General features: G+C 37.2%; 1 protein-coding gene across 1 annotated transcript; it reads left to right on the top strand.

Annotated features, from left to right (window-relative positions):
• Positions 1 to 5,202: 5,202 nt before the first annotated feature.
• Positions 5,203 to 19,722, top strand: LOC128226422 (MAM and LDL-receptor class A domain-containing protein 1-like). Its single transcript, XM_052936298.1, has 11 exons — positions 5,203 to 5,431; positions 7,016 to 7,357; positions 7,581 to 7,880; positions 8,067 to 8,374; positions 8,607 to 9,566; positions 10,531 to 10,540; positions 14,881 to 15,042; positions 16,861 to 17,202; positions 17,377 to 17,688; positions 17,820 to 18,127; positions 18,469 to 19,722. Exons 1-11 carry the CDS (start codon positions 5,203 to 5,205, stop codon positions 19,306 to 19,308), a joined length of 4,113 nt encoding a protein of 1,370 aa, XP_052792258.1. The 3' UTR covers positions 19,309 to 19,722.
• Positions 19,723 to 20,428: the final 706 nt, after the last annotated feature.

Genomic DNA, 20,428 nt, shown 5'->3' with positions numbered 1-20,428 from the left:
AAAAAGGTTACAGTATACTAAAATATATCGATATCTGAATAAGTGTCAAACGTAGTAGACCTCGTTCATGTATGCTAGAGAATTATCTCATGATGGAGTTCAACATAACTGGTAAGAAATTATGCTGTCGCTACTAAAATTGAGTTTCTATATGTTGTAAACCCGACTTTATAAATAAATATTGCTTGACTTGACTTGACTTGACTTGAAATTGACACAGGCACAAGACACACGTTAAAACCGCTGGCAAAGACAAAATCACCAATGAGACGTCTGAAATGACAGTGTTAACCAGAAAAAGAAGAAAAGTTGCCGTCAATGGAGAAAGATAATAGGACAGAAACTATCATAAGTTATTACTTTAAACAAAAGGTGTATGCTTACAGCCAATGTGAACGTGCCGCAGGAGGTCGAACACAACATCGTCGACGAAATGCTCTGACCTGAGGGAATCGTGTAGCGGAACTTGGTTTCCGCGTAGCTCGTTTTGTAAAAAGTACAAGATATCTCGCGTCGCCTCATGTTTACTGTAGTTTTAACTCTTTGTTATATTATATGAGAACATTTAGCCACCGATTGATTGCGCTCAACTATACCAATGCATGTACTTGAAGTTTACAACTTAATATACTTAAAATGTTATTCGACTCAATTGTTATAGCATTGTAATACGTAGCTTGTATGCGATTATTATAAACGTTGAATGCGGACCCTATTACAGTTGAGTTGGTATTCAATATTGGTATTGATTGGATATACGATAGATATTGCTCATAGGATTGCGCTGCATAAATAACCAACATATACTGAGATCAAGGGTGGTTTTCAATATAATTCAGCCAGAAGCACGAATATTTTTTTTTCTTCTTCATTTTCATTAGCTAACATACTTTTTACAAAAAATAATATTGTATTTTTCATTAAAAAGTAATTAAATACATTTTTACGCATAAAATACGGCTGAAATAGGTGGTTTGGAATTACAAACTTTATTCTTTTTTTAAATGAGATGGTAAAATATTTTGATTGTTTGGTACGTATAATGTTCCTAAAAGATTAAAGATAATTATTAATAAAGAACAGGTCATGAGTATTTCTAGAACTTGTTATTTTTGCTTTTAAACATCGATGTTCCAATTTTTACGCGGTCAAAACAGTATGTTAAAATTGAAATACCATATATGGCTATTTCAGTACAGCAAGATTATATTTGTTGGTGATGTGATCAATACTGTATTATTTCTGAAAGCAAATATATTTCTTGTTACTCTAATACCAAATTATTACCAAAATGTTGAGAAATAAATGAAATAAAAGAGTCTCTCGGGTGATATCGTTTTTATCGACAATTCTGAAATGGGGGCAGGGTAATTCAAATTAAAATAAAATTGTTATTTGACGGTAATTTCTTTTAAATTTTGTTTTTGAATCCAGGAAATGAAATTATCAAGCTGACCATACATTGAAATGGTGCCCATTAGGGGTGTGTTACCTTAAGTAAAATTATTTTTAAATATTTTCAATTAATTTTTAAAAACCCTTCTATTTTTTCCAAATCATATTAGATATTTTAACTGCTTTCATGGAAATAATAGTATTGCATATTCTCGATGCAGAATCGCAATAAGTGTGCATTAATAGAAGTATAATTAAGGCACGAGTTGTGAACGGCAGACAGACAGACGGACGGACGGACGGACGGACAGACAGACGGTGGTTAATGCTAGAATTTCATATGTTGTATGATATGAATTATCATTGAATTTCCAATTTTACACATTTATATTAAAATCCGATTATTTTAATTAAGAAAAACATCCTCAGAAACGTCTTTTCTGAGCTTTGATGAATCGGGTTATAAGGTAAGTAAACCAAGCTATAAAAACCGTTGCCTACGAATTTGGGGACAAGTTATTTAACACCTATCTAATGTGTCTAAAGGTTTGTAATAACGGTATAAGACATACGTTTATTGTATCTCGAGGTTTCTTTAATCATTCTTTTTTTCTATTGTTTGTTCATAAAGGGTTTTTTATCTAACATATTCTGTTTTATTTTACAATAATAATGTTGGCCGAACAATGTTGAACACGTGGCCCCCCATGGTACATAATTGGACCCTATTCCAAACTGAAAACAATACCAAAATATGAGCTTTTAAATAAAAGAAATGTGTGGATGGCCTGGATGCAAAGGGGATATACTTTGGGACTAAAATTGACATATCTGCCAAGACACAAGCTATATGGTAGCGCGCCGGTGTAGCCATTACTTATTTAAGGCTCCTTGTAAATGACACAAAAGTCACATGTAAGCATTAACAACTCTTACATTATATATTAATCATCATTTCTATTTTAGTATGACAAGTGAATTTGGATTTTGGATCCCTTGAAACGGTTTTGTGTGCAGAAATGGAATATCTATATATATATATATATATATATGTAAAGGAAAAACATCCCAAAATACCATAACAAAAAAAAAGTTACATACTTCAAAGACTATAAAATTATATTTTAAGTATTTTTACGACCAATTTCAGTGGCAATGAAGAGCGGAAATATTAATGTAAATACATTTCCTGAATGTTGTTATTTTGTTTATTTATTTCAATATAAGTTATCAGCAAGCAAATACCTTTCAAATGATGCCAACACTCAATGGGGCCACCCGAAATCATCAATTAACAGTAAGGTTAAAGTACTACCTTATTTGTTAGAACATTCAAACCGATATACCTCATGTGATGATTCTGACACCGGCCAATGAACTCTTTTGGAGACACTTAATCCCAATCGTAACAACTCGGCCATCTCCGGCAAGCTTCGAGAGTCAATTCCTGTTGGATACTGGCCGATGTGTTCCGATTGACTTAATCCTAATTCTTGAGTTCATGACCCCTTAATATAGTATGTGTCAACGTGGCCTTATATCTAAAGTTGCCATAAGATAAGGCTTTGTGTGTGGAACTGGGTCACGATAGACCTGATGATGAAAGATTGCATTTCACAAATGTCTGCTGATATCAAATGAAAAATGTAGTTTTTGAAGATAATTATGTTGTTTGTCTGATTAAAATATACTAGACGTGATTAAACGTTCTATTTTACATTTTAAATAGATTGTGCAAAGAGGTGAATGTTTGCCTTTTTCCTTTGGGTATTGAACATAGAAGCTGGGAGTAAGATTACTATACTATTAGTATCAGTATTATTGGTCCCGGATAGAAGGTAACATTTCAAAACCAAAATAGCTGGGCAAATGATCCAATACTACGAGCGTTCAATGTTTTAAATGAATAGGTTTTCGAAGAACAAAGACCTATTGTCGATGTTAGTCCGACTGTCCACAAGTCCACTTATGTTACCAATTTCATATTTGCTACCTCTTATATCCCGATTTTACTTTTGGGACTAAAAACAGACAATGGACTTGTGCAATTAGACGTGTCCGTATATTGTCTAGCCTAAATAGTTACAAATAGTAGCTTTCTAAGGAGTATTAAACCTTTATAAGAGAATGACCTCCAAATTAAGAGTTTGTTGGCTGAAATTACGAATTACAAAGTACCATGATTAGGAGAAACTATGTCGTTATTAAAGCTCAGTCTTATTTAGGAGATATTACATGTGTCTCGTCATTATAAGATATTAAGTCAAAATTAGGCGACAACTAGTCCTAATTATTAGATGTCTTCTCGTAATTAGGAGAACCCAAGTCCTAACAATGAGATTCTTAAATTTTAATTATTAGTAAATAATGAGCAGTATACCCAGTCTCGTAACTGACGAGAACTGACTCTGAAAGGGGCTCGCTCATGTTTTCACACCAAGGAGTTTTTCCGGTAATGCATCTGAAAACTAAAATATAATTATTTTACTCTTTTTGAAATTGCAGAAAAAAAATTAAAGTATAAAAAAAAACCTGGTTAAAGTGGGGCGCAAACCCACGCAGGTACAGTCAAAATTTGGTTAGAAAACTGATACGTTATCCACTCGCCCACAAGGACTAGTACGGACGGATATTTTAACCATTATTGAATACATTACAATTGGTAGCATCACGTGATAATGTCAATCAATCAATCAATCAATCAATCAATCAATCAATCAATCAATCAATCAATCAATCAATCAATCATGCTACACGTTACGTATGCTTTTCCTAATTGTAGACTTCAAAGACAACATTTGAGCATATAGTATCTTAGTATTAACACTCCTGATGATTTGCCACACTTATTTTCGTAATATATTTCCCCAGAAAAAGTGCATTTTACAAACCATGACATAGTCCTTTTGATTATGTGATCTTATGTCGTAACTAGGACTATCTTCAGTATAATTTCGAGAAACAAAGTCCTATTCAGGAGACAGTAACTCTCACAAATATAATAGACCGTGGCAGTAAAGCGCATCCATTAATTAATGGTGTTTGTAATAACATGACTTTTTCAACAGTATTTACACGTATATAAATTAGAAAATATTAGCCTTTATAAAAAATAAATTAATACCTAAATGGCCACACATTCTCCTGTAAAAAGCGCCAAAATGTTGCTATCATTTTTATCTGTACCTAAATACTATGCTTCTTTATTTTGATCATTAAAATCAAATGCATTAACCTGGAAATAATGATTGTGATTTGATTCGATTTGATGGATGAGAAAAGGCAGTTTCAGTATTAAAAACACATTTTTACTCGATCATGAACAGTGCGACCTGAGTCAGCATTTGATTAGAGGTGATCCCTGCGATTGAGATAAAGTTAAGATCGACACACTTTAGAGCTGACGAGAAGTCAACGTGGTGAGGAAGAGTGTTGGATTTTCAAATGGCTCATAGTATTTGTATATTTCTTTCGACACTATTGATTGGAATTTGTAAGTATTAACCATTTTAATAATAAATAGGTTTTTTTTTTTTTTTAGGAAAATATTTGCTTTTCATTACTGCGCATGGGCTTCTATATCAAGAAGTTTCCAATTCACAAGTTCACTGGCACACGGGGAGGCGGGACTTATATGAATAACGTAGAAGATTTTAATTCCATAATCTAGAGTAACGATACGTAATGGAACACATTTGTGACACTCTCAACGCTATTTTAAATTTTTTGCAAAGTAACGTTTTTAGTTTAGGCTTGTCGGTGAAATATCATCTTATTATCATATTACACCGTTCATTGAATGTATAAATGTCAATTCGTAAAGCCAGAATCATTGTAGATCAGCAGGTTACACGTGTGTTTGCCATTTTTCCAGATTTGCGAGAGGCCCTCGGGTCCCGAGTGAGCTGCAGCTTCGACCAGCCATCAGGGCTGTGCGAGTGGAATTCTGACTCCGAGGCCCCCTTTCATTGGCGGGTCGGCCAAGGGCGCTCGGAAGACCATGTGTCCGGCCCACGAAACGATCACACATGTCAAAGTAAGTCTGATCCCGTTTCGTTACTTGTAAAGTTGGATTTATCCGCTAACCATTTCTCCAAGGGTTTCGTTCAAGCCAGATATCGAAAGATCACCATGTAGAATGTGAACAAAATGCTTAAAACAATGAATTATAAAACATGAACTCTCGTTCAAATAAGAGTACCATTGCTGCCATATATTAAAAGCCATGGCACAAAGTGCTTTAATTTTCAGAATAGCGTTAGTAACACTATTGAAAATAAAATGGTGTTAGGCTTGGATTTATCCAATTCTGTACTCATGAGCCAGTTTTCTTACATTCTTTATATAAGTAACATAAATAAATTTGAACAGAATTAAAACAAATTCTATCCAACATAAAATCTATTAACGTGTCCCTTAAATGTGGACTTCAATATAGCTGCTATGATGTATGTTTATATTGTAACCGTTCTTATGGAGACTGCCGTACGTGCTAACCGCTTTGACGAGTTCGTACACCTTTAATCGCCTGTTGTCATCAGCTAATGGAACCAACTTGGTAGGCTCTTGGAAGAAATGAAGTGCTTTTAAAAACCAACACACATCATAAGTGTTCCGTGTTTCTGGATATAGGAATTGTGACGTATGAATCTGTACCGTAACTAAAAGTTCCGGTCGGAGGAGAAAAGTTGATGATATCCATCATATTAGATAAGTTATTTATGATATCATATTTATTATGCTTAAATAATTTTACACTCATCAACGTTAATTAGAATTGGTTGTTGGAAAACAAAAGTGACTTTGTAAAGATTAACAACAACATGTTCTATATTCTTAAGAAAAAAAACACACAAAAAAAACGATAAAGCGCATCACTTGCAGATTACATAACCGTTACTTTGCAAATCAATACCAATAAACGTCACAAAGGTTTATCTTTTATTTGTACGTGTATATAAGGGAAGAAAGAACATTGGAGATGGTAAATGTCCATGTCTGAATCTCGACCAAATCTACTTGGACAGTGCATGACAGATAAGGGACCTGATTCGCCTCAGTACCACCTCGCGATACGTGATCCGGTTACGAATAAAAATACGGATAATAATACGCACGTTTAAATATTATTTGGGAACTTGTTATCGGCCATATCTTGGTGAATCATGACTGTTTTTTATACCCAGTAGCATTGAATAAAATAAAAATAAAAACTGACATAGAGCCCAAAGTCTTTTTAATTGGTTTAAACTTTAAAGGCAATTTTTAGCTTTTTCAGCTTTAAAAATGCATTGAGATTCAAAATCTACATCGTTGGATACCCGAGGCTGACACTTTCCATCGGTCTCAATTGATCGATGGTATCCGACAAGGGTCAGAATCAAATGCCTTTGAGTTCGTTCTAAATGGAAACATAAGTGCTCTTATAATGAAAATATCTTGCTACGAACACAATGTATGGGCTGTTTCTGTACTTGTTTGCGTAGCCAGTACAGCGGAGGTATATAAGATATCTCTCAATCCGTGCAACTAGCTAGTATATGATCAAAACGCGATTGTTTCATTTTCTTTTTTGCAAACCTGTCTCGTGCTTATTTATTTTGCATCTTCTTTGTTTCAGATAAACGTGGTCACTACCTGTTCATAGCCGGTAAGGATGCCGATAAGGGGGCGGATGCAACCGTATGGAGCCCTGCTGTAACCCTTAACCAAAGCCAGTTTTTTACGTTTTGGTACACGATGAACGGCTACGGGACGGGCAATCTCTCCCTACTGCGACTAGAGAACAACTCCTCGGTGGTCCTCTGGTCCAAAGCTGGGCACCAGAGCGTTTCCTGGCTCAGTGCAAACGTGACCTTGAACCCCGGAATGTTCTCACTACAGTTCAAGGCCACAGTCAGGCTACCGATAGCAAGCAACCTGGCCATTGACGATTTACATTTGCTGACGGAAGAATCTCAGTGTATGTTCATTTTTATCCTGATTTACATTTGATAAAGAAATACGGCAATACGTAGTGGTAGTTTATTTCTTTAATATGATTACTTTCCATGCCTTTTTTTGTTGTTGTAGTAATGGTGATGGGTAAAATAAAATTTAAAAAGCAAACAATAAATTGTTTTAGTACTGGAAGCGGGTAAAATTAATAAAAACAGGTAAATTTAATCACTGCATATTGGTTCCAGCACTTGTCAAGTCTTACTGCAAAATACCAACGATGACCGCAGCCACCATCCCTCCCAGAGCGACAATCAACACAACAAAATCGACCACACCGCCTCCTGTGAACGTTCCGTCCATGTGTGGTTCAAACGAATCCGACCTCTTTAAGCTTCCTGCAGCATGCGACTTTGAAGAAACCACGTGCGAGTTGGTTGTCGTCGCGAATGATATAGATCCCTTGGTTACTTGGACTCGTACAAACCAACCACACGGCAAACGTGGAACGAAAGAGATACCTGGCGACCACACGCATGAAGTCAATAGTAAGGAATAAACGTATATTAACACGTTGTACAGTTACATTGTGACATAACTATGAATGCTACGAGTATATCCTTGTTTCTAAAGTTTATTACTTGTACAAGTTCTCCTCGTCAACTATTTAAAAACGTCCACCTTCAATTATTCACTATTAACAATCACCATTTTGAAGTATTCAATGCTTTCAGAGACAGCAACGGGATTCTACATGGATTTCCAGAATAACCGTGGTTTGGGGAACTTTTGGAAAAATCCGAAATACACCGCGTCGCTACAAACACCCTGCATATACTCGTATTCAGTGTGCCTTACATTTTGGTACTCCATTCCTTCTGACTATTCGAACTTGAGGGTTTTGCTTAAAGAAAATACTGGGCTAACACATGAACTTTGGAGAAGGGACAACGAGCAAAAAAAAGACGACCCGTCCAAGTTTCGCAACCAGACCGGCTGGCACGAGGCAATCCTCTCCGTCCAGGGAGTTCCACCCTATGTGGTAAGTTATACACTACTAAATCTAATCGCGCTGATATGACGAACCATGCTTATACAAAAGAGTTCGAGTTTGGTTAGAATTGCAGTATAATAATCAATACCAAAATCAATTTATTTATAAAAAAAGTAAGCCACGCAGAAGCAGCTAACATACTTATGTAAACATGTAAAGTAACGACGAAAATGACCCAATTCATGTGTATGTTTACCATTGAATCCAATTATCATTTAAGATCATTTTCCAAACCAACAACAACTTCCATGTAGCAGTAGTAGGAATAGATGACATAACACTAACGGCCTCGAACGACTCAATACTCAGCACAGAACCGGTCTGCACATCTCCCTCTATTCCAACAACACCTAGAACAACAAATACCGAACAACCCATTATCCCTGCAACACCAGTGTTGGAACCAAACACAGCTGTGCGCACTGTCACATCGGCAACAAACATGCCGGTGGTAAGCACAACTATGTACACTGTCACATCGGCGACAAGTGAACCGAATACAAGCACCAAGGAGTCGCCTTCAACTGTTACGGAAATGAGTGCAACAACACAGGCAACTAGAACACAGGCAACTAGAACACAGGCAACTAGAAAACAGGCAGCTACAACACAGGCAACTTTAACACAGGCAACTAGAACACAGGCAACTAGAACACAGGCAACTAGAACCACAACACAGGCAACTAGAACACAACATACAACGAGCAAACCTGACGAAACATCATCGTCGAAATTTACAAAGAAACCCAGTACACCTACAAAGAAACCGCCAGATGCTGTTGGTGGGAATAAGGACGAACAGTATGGAGATAAACAAAATGCAGATAAACAAAGGAGCAACGTGAGCAGAATTGTTGGATATTCTGTTGGAAGCGTATTAGCTGTGTTACTTGTTGCAGTTTTACTTTATATGGTAGTCAGCTTAAGAAAAGGTGCTGGGAAATCTAGGGTAAAACCTGGGGCTCGATCCGCTCTACAGTTGAACCAAAAGGCTTTTGACTCAAACAAAACTGCTGATTTTAAAATAATTGGACAAATCGACAATGGGTGTGCAAAGCATGCTGACATGAATAGCGGATCTACACATTTGGAGCATCACACCTCCATTAGTCAAGCCAAGTCTGTCGACACAACCGTTGAGACAAACGTCATCTCAACTGTTACTGACGACTACGAGACACCTTAGACTACAGCCATGTGCGTGTATTATGTTTCCAAACATGAAGAGGAATCAACTAGCTTTTTGTTATGAAAACGATTTTCATAAATATGCTGTTAATTAAAACCATGTGTCTCAATTATAGACTAGCGCTAAACTGCGTACTGATGTTAATAGGCCTGTAAAAAGCTTTACGTTGAAGTTGCATGCAGTTTTTTCCTTGAAATGTCGGGTACTGAAATTTTGAATTGAGACGCACGTACGTGTTAATATAAAGTTTTGGCCGTATTTTTTATAATAAGTGTACTTGAAGTGCTTTCATTTTAGATGCTGTGCTAAGAAACAATGCATGAAGTGTGATGTGGACATTGAATGCTAACAATAAAACATTGGAGTGGCATCGAGGTAAAACTGGCATTGTCTTGCAGACTTTTCCGGTAAACTTGAGCAAAATGAAATGGGATTCTACTCAAAAAAGTTCTTTGCTGCAACAATTAAACCGTAGCGACTTTCACTCAGGGCATGTAGTAGTCTTGTCTGCAAGAACGGTTTAATAAAAGTGCCTACCTTGTCATAGTGTGCCGTGTTTGTACACCGTCAATTATTGATCTCCAAGCTTGACCAATGTTTGCATACATGTCTTATGTCTTATATATAGAAGTATTTTTGAAGAGTTCGTATTTTCATTTGCGTGCCCGTGTGCGTGCGTTTGTTTGTTCGTTCGTGCGTGGGTGGTGTGTATTGATTGATTGATTGATGAGTGTCTTTATAACGTGTTTGTGTTTATTTTCAAAATAATGCAGCATTTCTTATGATACATAGGACGTGTCAACTCGTGCGTTATAAATTACGTTTGCATGTCGACTATATTTGTCTGCATACCTAGAAGATAGCTGTTTATAGTAAATATATCGGCAGCCAGTGTTGTTCTCAACTAAGCGATGGTTTTGTTTTCAAATTACAGTAATTTGCTTTACTGTTTCAGAGGAAGGGATGTAAGGGTTAGGAAGGAAGGGGTGTAAGGGTTAGGAAGGAAGGGATGTAAGGGTTAGGAAGGAAGGGGTGTAAGGGTTAGGAAGGAAGGGGTGTAAGGGTTAGGAAGGAAGGGATGTAAGGGTTAGGAAGGAAGGGGTGTAAGGGTTAGGAAGGAAGGGATGTAAGGGTTAGGAAGGAAGGGGTGTAAGGGTTAGGAAGGAAGGGGTGTAAGGGTTAGGAACGAAGGGGTGTAAGGGTTAGGAACGAAGGGGTGTAAGGGTTAGGAAGGAAGGGGTGTAAGGGTTAGGAAGGAAGGGGTGTAAGGGTTAGGAAGGAAGGGGTGTAAGGGTTAGGAAGGAAGGGATGTAAGGGTTAGGAAGGAAGGGGTGTAAGGGTTAGGAAGGAAGGGATGTAAGGGTTAGGAAGGAAGGGATGTAAGGGTTAGGAAGGAAGGGGTGTAAGGGTTAGGAAGGAAGGGGTGTAAGGGTTAGGAAGGAAGGGGTGTAAGGGTTAGGAAGGAAGGGGTGTAAGGGTTAGGAAGGAAGGGATGTAAGGGTTAGGAAGGAAGGGATGTAAGGGTTAGGAAGGAAGGGGTGTAAGGGTTAGGAAGGAAGGGGTGTAAGGGTTAGGAAGGAAGGGGTGTAAGGGTTAGGAAGGAAGGGATGTAAGGGTTAGGAAGGAAGGGGTGTAAGGGTTAGGAAGGAAGGGATGTAAGGGTTAGGAAGGAAGGGGTGTAAGGGTTAGGAAGGAAGGGGTGTAAGGGTTAGGAAGGAAGGGGTGTAAGGGTTAGGAAGGAAGGGGTGTAAGGGTTAGGAAGGAAGGGGTGTAAGGGTTAGGAAGGAAGGGATGTAAGGGTTAGGAAGGAAGGGGTGTAAGGGTTAGGAAGGAAGGGGTGTAAGGGTTAGGAAGGAAGGGATGTAAGGGTTAGGAAGGAAGGGGTGTAAGGGTTAGGAAGGAAGGGATGTAAGGGTTAGGAAGGAAGGGGTGTAAGGGTTAGGAAGGAAGGGGTGTAAGGGTTAGGAAGGAAGGGATGTAAGGGTTAGGAAGGAAGGGGTGTAAGGGTTAGGAAGGTAGGGGTGTAAGGGTTAGGAAGGAAGGGGTGTAAGGGTTAGGAAGGAAGGGATGTAAGGGTTAGGAAGGAAGGGGTGTAAGGGTTAGGAAGGAAGGGGTGTAAGGGTTAGGAAGGAAGGGATGTAAGGGTTAGGAAGGAAGGGGTGTAAGGGTTAGGAAGGAAGGGGTGTAATAGGTGTCTCAGGAGTGGCAACCTTCTATTTATTCTGTTTTCATTAATACCATTGATACCATGATTATAAAAGCATACAGAGTTAGTATCTATGTAAATGAAACTCAGACCTATTCAATCAAACACAGTTCCTAACATGCCATGTTAATCGCACATTATTTACCTCTTCGCATACAAATACAATGTGCAGTTCTATCCCTTGGCACCCTTTCCCTCTCTTGCAACATCCTGCACTTTTTAAAACTTGCCTTAAACCCTAAGAGTATTTAGAAGGCTGAATCTGAAGATGCGTATTTATATAGAAAACGGTCAACATGCAAAACAAGAACATTTATGTATTATTCAAAACGTTCAATCTTTATCAATAGAAATTTTGTTAGGATTAGTTTTTGTAGTAAAACATCATTGCGTTAAAAAGAAAGTTCTGTTACGCGTATATATTCCTTTTTTAAATATTTAAACTTAGTCTTTGATAATTCAGTGATTCTCTATTATTTGCAATTTCGTCGTATGTAATGTCCCCCCTGCAAATATTCTATAAACATAATTACTCTTCACCACTAAAACTATTTCTGTTGTTCTATAAAATGTGTTATATTTACTTCTTCAAGATTTTTTAGAAATTATGTAGGAATAATCTGTATGATTATCAGAATAAACCATTTTTCATTTATTAAAATCCATTTTCAGTATGTATTTTGGCTAATTGAAATAAGCGACTTAAGCTTGTTAAGCTTAAGAAGTTTCGAGATATTGGGGCCAGCGTTTTACATTGCAGTTATGCACCAGTCAATTGTAACCACGGCCCCCAGGTCCGGGGGAATACCGGAGATAGCCGGGAAAATGGGCCGTGTTTTTACCTTTCAGGTGGCCCCGCAGTGCCGGATGAATGCCATGGTTTTGGCTTCGCGCAAAATATAGCGGGGAATGAGCCTTATCTAGGCTCCCTTTGGGCGGGGGCATTTGGCGGGGATTTGACCATCAGTTCGGGGATTTTACCCGGGGTTGGCTCGACCGAAAGTCAAAGTCCCCGCTATTCCCCGGACCTGGGGGGGGGGGCGTGGTTACAGTTGACTGGTGCATTAATGAAGCTATCAGAGAACTAGCTTATTTGTTGGTCGAACTCCTTAAAAACATTCAACCTAACATACCGCATGCACTGATTCTGACCCCGGCTAATGAACTATATTGAAGAACACTCACAATCCTTATTCGGTCAAACTTTAAGTGAAGCGGTGAGTTCATGTCCCCTAAATAAAGTTTGTGTCAATGTGGTCTTATTGTAAAAGTTGCCATGTTGGGAGATAAGGCTTTGTCTGTGGAACTAGGTTACGATACGATCCAATAGACTTGATGATGAAAGATTGCGTTATACAAATGTATGTTGATACCAAATGAAATATCGAGTATTTAAGAAATAAGATTACACTACTATTTGAATGAGTATAATATTGTTGATATCAAATGCAAAATTCAGTCTGTAAATAGTACAATGATTATATAAATATTGATTGAATGATAAAAAAATAATCTAGACGTCATTAAACGTTCTATTTTCAATTTATTTTGGGTATCGAACATTCAAAGTTACGTTTTAGAAAAAAAATAGCCGGGTAAATAATAAAATAATGTGTACGGTCATCTTTTGATATCGATTGGATTTACCAAGTCCCAATTAGGAGTCACCTTTTCGTTAATTATCATAAATTAATTCCATATTAGGAGATATGATCTCGTTTTTATTAGGTATTTAGTCCTAATTAGGACATTATTGGTACTTATTCTAAGATATTATCTCGTATTTAGGAGATACCAAGTCTTAATAATGAATTACGGACTTTAAAATCAGTAGACATTATCTCGTAATAAGAAAATAACGAGCACTGAACCAAATCTCGTAATAAAGACGGACTCCTAATTAGGCGATATTTTTTCGTAATTAGGACTTATTGATTTCATAAAATGAGATAGTATCTTCTAGGTAAAAGTTAGTATCTCCTAACTATGAAATGCATAGTCGCGTTTAGAAGATAGTAGCTCTCAAAATAATAATAAACTGTGGTACAAGGAGGCTGTATTAACTTAAAAATACAATAATTTATATATTTAAGACGACAAAGCCACAACCACAAACAAACACTCTCTATACAGTGATAATTTAAGATGCCTTTTATTGCCAAACTTGAGTATTTATAATTTAAGATTAATTTTCAATTTTAATAATGATATTTGTCATAATAAAATGAGTTCAACAGTATATACAAGTACATATACAAAGTGTGTGTGTATATATATATATATATATATATATATATATATATATATATATATATATATATATATTATATTCCTATTAAAATTGATAAAGACCTTTGCAATTAATGAATATTGACTTGAAAATGGTGAACAGAAATACTACTATAGTTCGGTGAGATTTTAAATTCAAAAAGAGAAAATGACTATAGATAAGAGTAGAAGAGATATGACAATTGCCGTATGTTAACGTGCTGATATCTTAATATTATCTTACACGTTGTTACTCAATCATGAACATTGCGACCAGTGAGCATTTGATTAGGGCTGATTCCTTACTGCGATTGACATAAAGTAAGGACACACTTTAGAGCTTACGAGAAGTCAATGTGGTGAGAAAGAGTGTTGGATTTTCAAATGGCCCATAGCATTTTTCTATTTCTTTCGACAACATTAATTGGAATTTGTAAGTATTAAGTATTTTACTATTATATTTTGTGTGTGTTTTGTGACTAAGAAGACAATAATAGTTTTAACTGCTTGTGTGCGCTACTATATGAAAAAGGTGAGCATAAATAGTTCACAAGTTTAGTGATACTAGTACACGAGGAAGCGCATTGACATAAATAACGTATGGGACTTTAATTCATTAATCTATATTAACACTACGTAATGGAACGTATTTCTTGCATTGACACTGTTGGTAAGTAAATACTCACGTTTATAGTTGACGGTGAAATCTCATATTATCTTTCAATTTTATCTTATACTATTAGACCGTTCACTGAATTCACAAATGTCTTTCTGAAAAAACTAGTTTCTTCGTAGAACAGCAGGTGACATGTGTAATTCTTATATTGCCAGGTTTGCAAGGGGCCCTCGGGTCCCGTGTGAGCTGCAGCTTCGACCAGCCGTCAGGGATGTGCGAGTGGAATTCTGACCCCGAGGCCCCCTTTCATTGGCGGGTCGGCCAAGGGCGCTCGGAAGACCGCGTGTCCGGCCCACGAAACGATCACACATGTCAAAGTAAGTCTGATCCCGTTTCGTTACTTGTAACGTTTAATATACCCCGTCATCAATTTCTTAAAGGAATATCTCGTCATTTATCGGGAAAAAAAACAAATAAGTGGAATTTGAAAAAAAAATGATTGTAATAATGATCCAACACCAGCAAAAGTTAAAATAATATTTTATTGTTACCACATATTGAGAGATAAAATAGAAAGTGCTTAAATTTGCCAACTTTGGGCTTGGGCTCACCAAGTTCGTACACTTGATCATCTCAGTCGTTGTTTCGTGTTTATTTCATACATGTATATATCAGTGAACTCGATTTGAACAATTTTAAAATCATTTTTGCCATAATCAAATCTGTTATCGATTCTCTCTGATGTTGACTCCAATAGCTGCTATTATGTATATTGATATTGTCATCGTTCTGATGGAGACGCGCGTGCTAACCGCTCTGAAGAGTTCGTACACGTATATTGCCCGTTGCCGTCAGATAATGGAACCAACTTGACAGGCCCTTAGAAGAAATGTAGTCCTTTTAAGAAAAGAAAAAAAACATCAGTCGTAGTCGGGTTTCTGGATATAGGAATTGTGACGTGAAATGCATGTAAACAGCGATTGCGACAAATTCAATGTATCTGTACCGATAATCAAAGTTCGATTAGTATTCTTGAAGTTGTAGTTTAGTTTACCAAGTCGTGGGAAAATGTCAAACCATCGTATTCATGAGATAAGTGAATTGCCTCTTCAGAGTCAGAACATACGAACGTGTTATCACGAGGACAAAGGTAGGACATCACTGGTCAGCAGTCATGATTGTCGCGAACCCTGTTACAGTTAAAATATTCGAGTTATTCTGCTTAAATTAAAAAAATACACTCATTAACATTTATTGGAATTGATTGTTCGAAAACCAAAGTACATTTGTAAAAGTTAAGATGAGAATTAAAAAAAAATCAAGTATATTCTAAACAAACAGTAAAAACGATAAACCGCATCGCTTGCAGATTAAGTAACCAAATTAACAAACGTACCTCGCCAATCAATACTAATAAACTTCACAAAGATTTATCTTTTATCTGTATGTGCATATCTAATTAAAACAAGCGATCAAAGGAGATGGTGCATGTCCATGACTGAATCTCGACCTAATCTACTTGGACAGTACTTGACAGATTAGGGACTTGGCCCCGCTCCGTACCACCTCGCGAACCGTGGTCTGGATATGGTCAATCTATAATGATACGAACTTTTATGTTATAAATCGGAACTTGTCATCGGCAATATCCTTGTTAAATCTATTTTTATACAAACTACCATTTAATTAAAATGCTGAAATAGAAATCAAAGCGTTTTATATTCATTAAATGTCAATTTTCAGCTATGTATATTGAATAAAAATACGTTGACATTGAGAATCTACATAGTCGGATACCAAACACTGACGCATTCCGTTATTTTCCATTCATTGTTGAAAGGAGAATAACGGAAGGGTCCATCATGGGTATCAAACGATGGCGAATCTTTTGAGTGTCTTGAGAATGAAACAATTCTGGTGCGTTATTACAGCACATTACATGACCTACCATTGAGGTTCTGCTGTATTTGTTTTCGTAGCCGAAATTAACAGCCGAGCGTATATATTTTTTTTAAAAATAGTACCATCACCTAAAATACGTATAACAACATGAACAAACTAGTTACAGCAACATAACGAGACTTAAGTTCAATGATTTAACTTGGAAACATTGTAACAAGAAGTTTTGATTGTTTCATTTTCTATTTGCAAACTGGTGCCTTAATTATTTCTTTTTCATATTCCCTATGTTTCAGATAAACGTGGTCACTACTTATACATAGCCGGTAAGGATGCCGACAAGGGGGCGGATGCAACCGTATGGAGCCCTGCTGTATCCCTTAACCAAAGTCAGTGGTTCACGTTTTGGTATACGATGAACGGCTTCGGGACGGGCAACCTCTCCCTACTGCGACTAGAGAACAACTCCTCGGCGGTCCTCTGGTTTAATGCCGGGCACCAGAGCGTTTCCTGGCTCAGTGCAAACGTGACCTTGAACCCCGGAATGTTCTCACTGCAGTTCAAGGCCACAGTCAGGATACCGATAGCAAGCAACCTGGCCATTGATGATTTACATTTGCTGTCAGAAGAATCTCAGTGTATGATTTACAGTTTATTAATACAGTTTATTAAGAAACACAGAAATACGTAGTTGTAGTAGATATAATGTCATGTCTTACGATGTCTTTAATTGTTACTTTCGGTTTTTGTAGCACAGATAGCGGGTAACATTAACAACAAAAAGTAAATGAACACCTGCATATCTCTTTTAGCACTTGGCAGATCATACTGCACGATACCAGCCAGCACCACACCCACCACCTTCACCACCACACCCACCACCGTCACCATCACTTCCTCAGCGATAACCACGACTACAGTGTCTCTTTCGACGTTTCCGCCAATATGTGGATCAAACGAATCCGACCTCGTGGAGCTTCCTGTTACATGTGACTTTGAGAATTCAACGTGCGATCTAATTGTCGTTGCAAATGATACAGATCCTAAGGTAACATGGACTCGCACGAACCATCCACTTGATAGACCGTCTGTAAGCTTTGGCGATCACACACATGAAATCAAAAGTAAGGAAAGAAAGTATGCTAACTCGCTCACTTGTTGCTTTGTGACTTGGATATGCATTTCTTCATTTCTCTATATATAATCATATTTTAATTTAACAATTATCAACTTGTTAAATATCAAATGTTTTCAGATGCAACAACGGGATTCTACATGGATTTCCAGAATAACCGTGGTTTGGGGAACTTTTGGAAAAGTCCGAATTACACCGCTTCGCTACAAACACCCTGCATATACTCATATTCAGTGTGCCTGACATTTTGGTACTCGATTCCTTCTCAATATTCGAATTTGAGGGTTTTGCTTCAAGGGAATTCCGGACTTAAACAGGAACTGTGGAGTAGGGACAACGGGCTGGTAAAAGACGACCTGTCCAAGAATAGCAACCTGTCCGGCTGGCACCAGGCAATCCTCTCCGTCCAGGGAGTTCCACCATACGTGGTAAGTTACACATTACTGAATACCGTGGTTACCAGTGTGCTATCGTTTTGTATAAATCATAGGTGTTCGTTTCAAAGGAATTGCTCCTCTGGTGAATTAAAACACTTTGCTCAATCTCTTGAAAGTAAAGAAGCAAATACATAGCTGTACAATACATCGCACATATTATAAGAACATATACAGAACAGTTGAATTTTAATTCATACCAAAAAAGTCTATTTCTATTAAAAAACACAAAAAATAACACATATACTTATCTAAACATATAGCAAAACGACGAAAAAGGCCAATTCATGTACATGTGTATTTGTTTTCACCATTGAATCGCATTCTCATTTTAGATAATTTTCCAAACCAACAACAACTTCCATACAGCAGCAGTAGGAATAGATGACATTGCACTTACGGCCTGCAAAACTACCTCTAGTTCAACAACCCTGGGAACATCACATACCGAACAAACCACTACCATCGCATTGCCAGTAGTAGACACAAGCACAACTGTGTACTCTGAGACATCGGCGACAAACGAACCGAATTCAAGCATCAAGGAGTCGCCTACAAATGTTATAGGAATGGGTGGACAAACAACACGGACAACCACAACGCAGGCAACTAGAACACAACATACAACGAGCAAACCTGACGAAACATCATCGTCGAAATTTACAAAGAAATCCAGTGCACCTACAAAGAAACCGTCAGATGCTGTTGGTGGGAATAAGGACGAACAGTATGGAGATAAACAAAATGCAGATAAACGAAGAAGCAACGTGGTCAGAATTGTTGGATATTCTGTTGGAAGCGTATTAGCTGTTTTACTTGTTGCAGTTTTACTTTATATGGTAGTCAGATTGAGAAAAGGTGCCGGGAAATCTAGGGTGAAACCTCGGGCTCGATCCGACTTGGAGTTGAACCAAAAAGCTTTTGGCTCAAACAAAAATGCTGAATTTAAAATGAATGGACATATCGGCAATGGGTCTGCGAAGCATTCTTACATAAATGGCGAATCTAAACATTTGCAGCATCACAACTCCATTAGTGAAGCCAAGCCTGTCGACATGACCGTTGGAACAAACATCATGTCAACTGTTACTGACGCGTGTGCGGCCACTAAAACTACAGACATGCGCGAGTCTTCTAATGTTTCAAAAGATAAAGAGGAATCAATTGACCTTTAATTATAGAAACACTCGTTAAATCTTCAAATGCGCTGTTTATCAAAACCATGTGTCGCACTCAAAGACAAGCCTTAAATCATCACCGGACATAATGATGATAGGCCTGTAAAACGCTTGACATTCAAAACGCTTTCAGGTTTGCTACTAAAATTTTCGGGTACCGAACTTTCAAATTACGGCATACCTGAGTTTTACTATAAAGTTCTGGTCTTCATTTATTTTAGAGTAGTTAGTGTTTTTTTGTTTGTTTTGAAATGCTTTTATTATACATGTTCTGCTATGAAACAATGCATATATAATACGATGCGGACATAAAACGCCAACATAAAACGTTGGAATAGTAACGGAGGCATCATATGCACAGACGTGTATGCATACTGTTTAATATACGTATATGTGCTTTTTCAGCAATGCTTCCTCATACATATTTTAAAGGTATGCCACTAATCTAGTCTGCAAGAACGCTTGTTGAGTTTTGATAGAAGCACCTTCATTGACAAAATATGCGGTGTTTGCAAAACCGTCAACTCTTGATCTTCAAACTTGACAAATGTTTGCATCCGTGTCTACGACTGAGTATCTTAAATAAAGAGTTGTTACTTTGGGTTAATGAGATAAATGAAATAATTGTTCTACCAGTTCACCACATTTAGTTATCGGGAGTTCGAGCAATTTATTTGGAATCAAACAATGGAAATGTCGCGGTGAAAGAATGGCACAGCATTCGAACTGGTGCTTTAACAAATATGACGGAAATAATTCCGTTTCATGTTTCATGTCTTGATTGCATATGAGGGAAGAAGCAGGAAGAAGGTCGAACGTAAAATATACAGAGTACACTTAACTGGGAATTCACATCCAAGTGCAGAAAAAAACACCCCTTGTGCTTTTCTTCTAGAATACTAAAAATAACGTAAATGATTTATATATATTAATGTATAATTACTTCATCTTATAAATAATGATTCGATGTTTGCGTGTATGTATTCACAATTGTTTTGTAATACGTGTTTGCATTTGTACAAATAAATGCAAAATTACTTAATATGCACGTTTTTTAGTGGTTTAAAAAACTATGTTAAACTTATGAAAATTAACAGATAAAAACAGTTTCGCAGCG

This window comes from Mya arenaria, chromosome 3 (assembly GCF_026914265.1).
Source record: "Mya arenaria isolate MELC-2E11 chromosome 3, ASM2691426v1".
NCBI lineage: Eukaryota > Metazoa > Mollusca > Bivalvia > Myida > Myidae > Mya > Mya arenaria.
The sequence above is the reverse complement of the archived record's forward strand: the minus strand, read 5'-3'. Positions and strand labels throughout refer to the sequence as shown.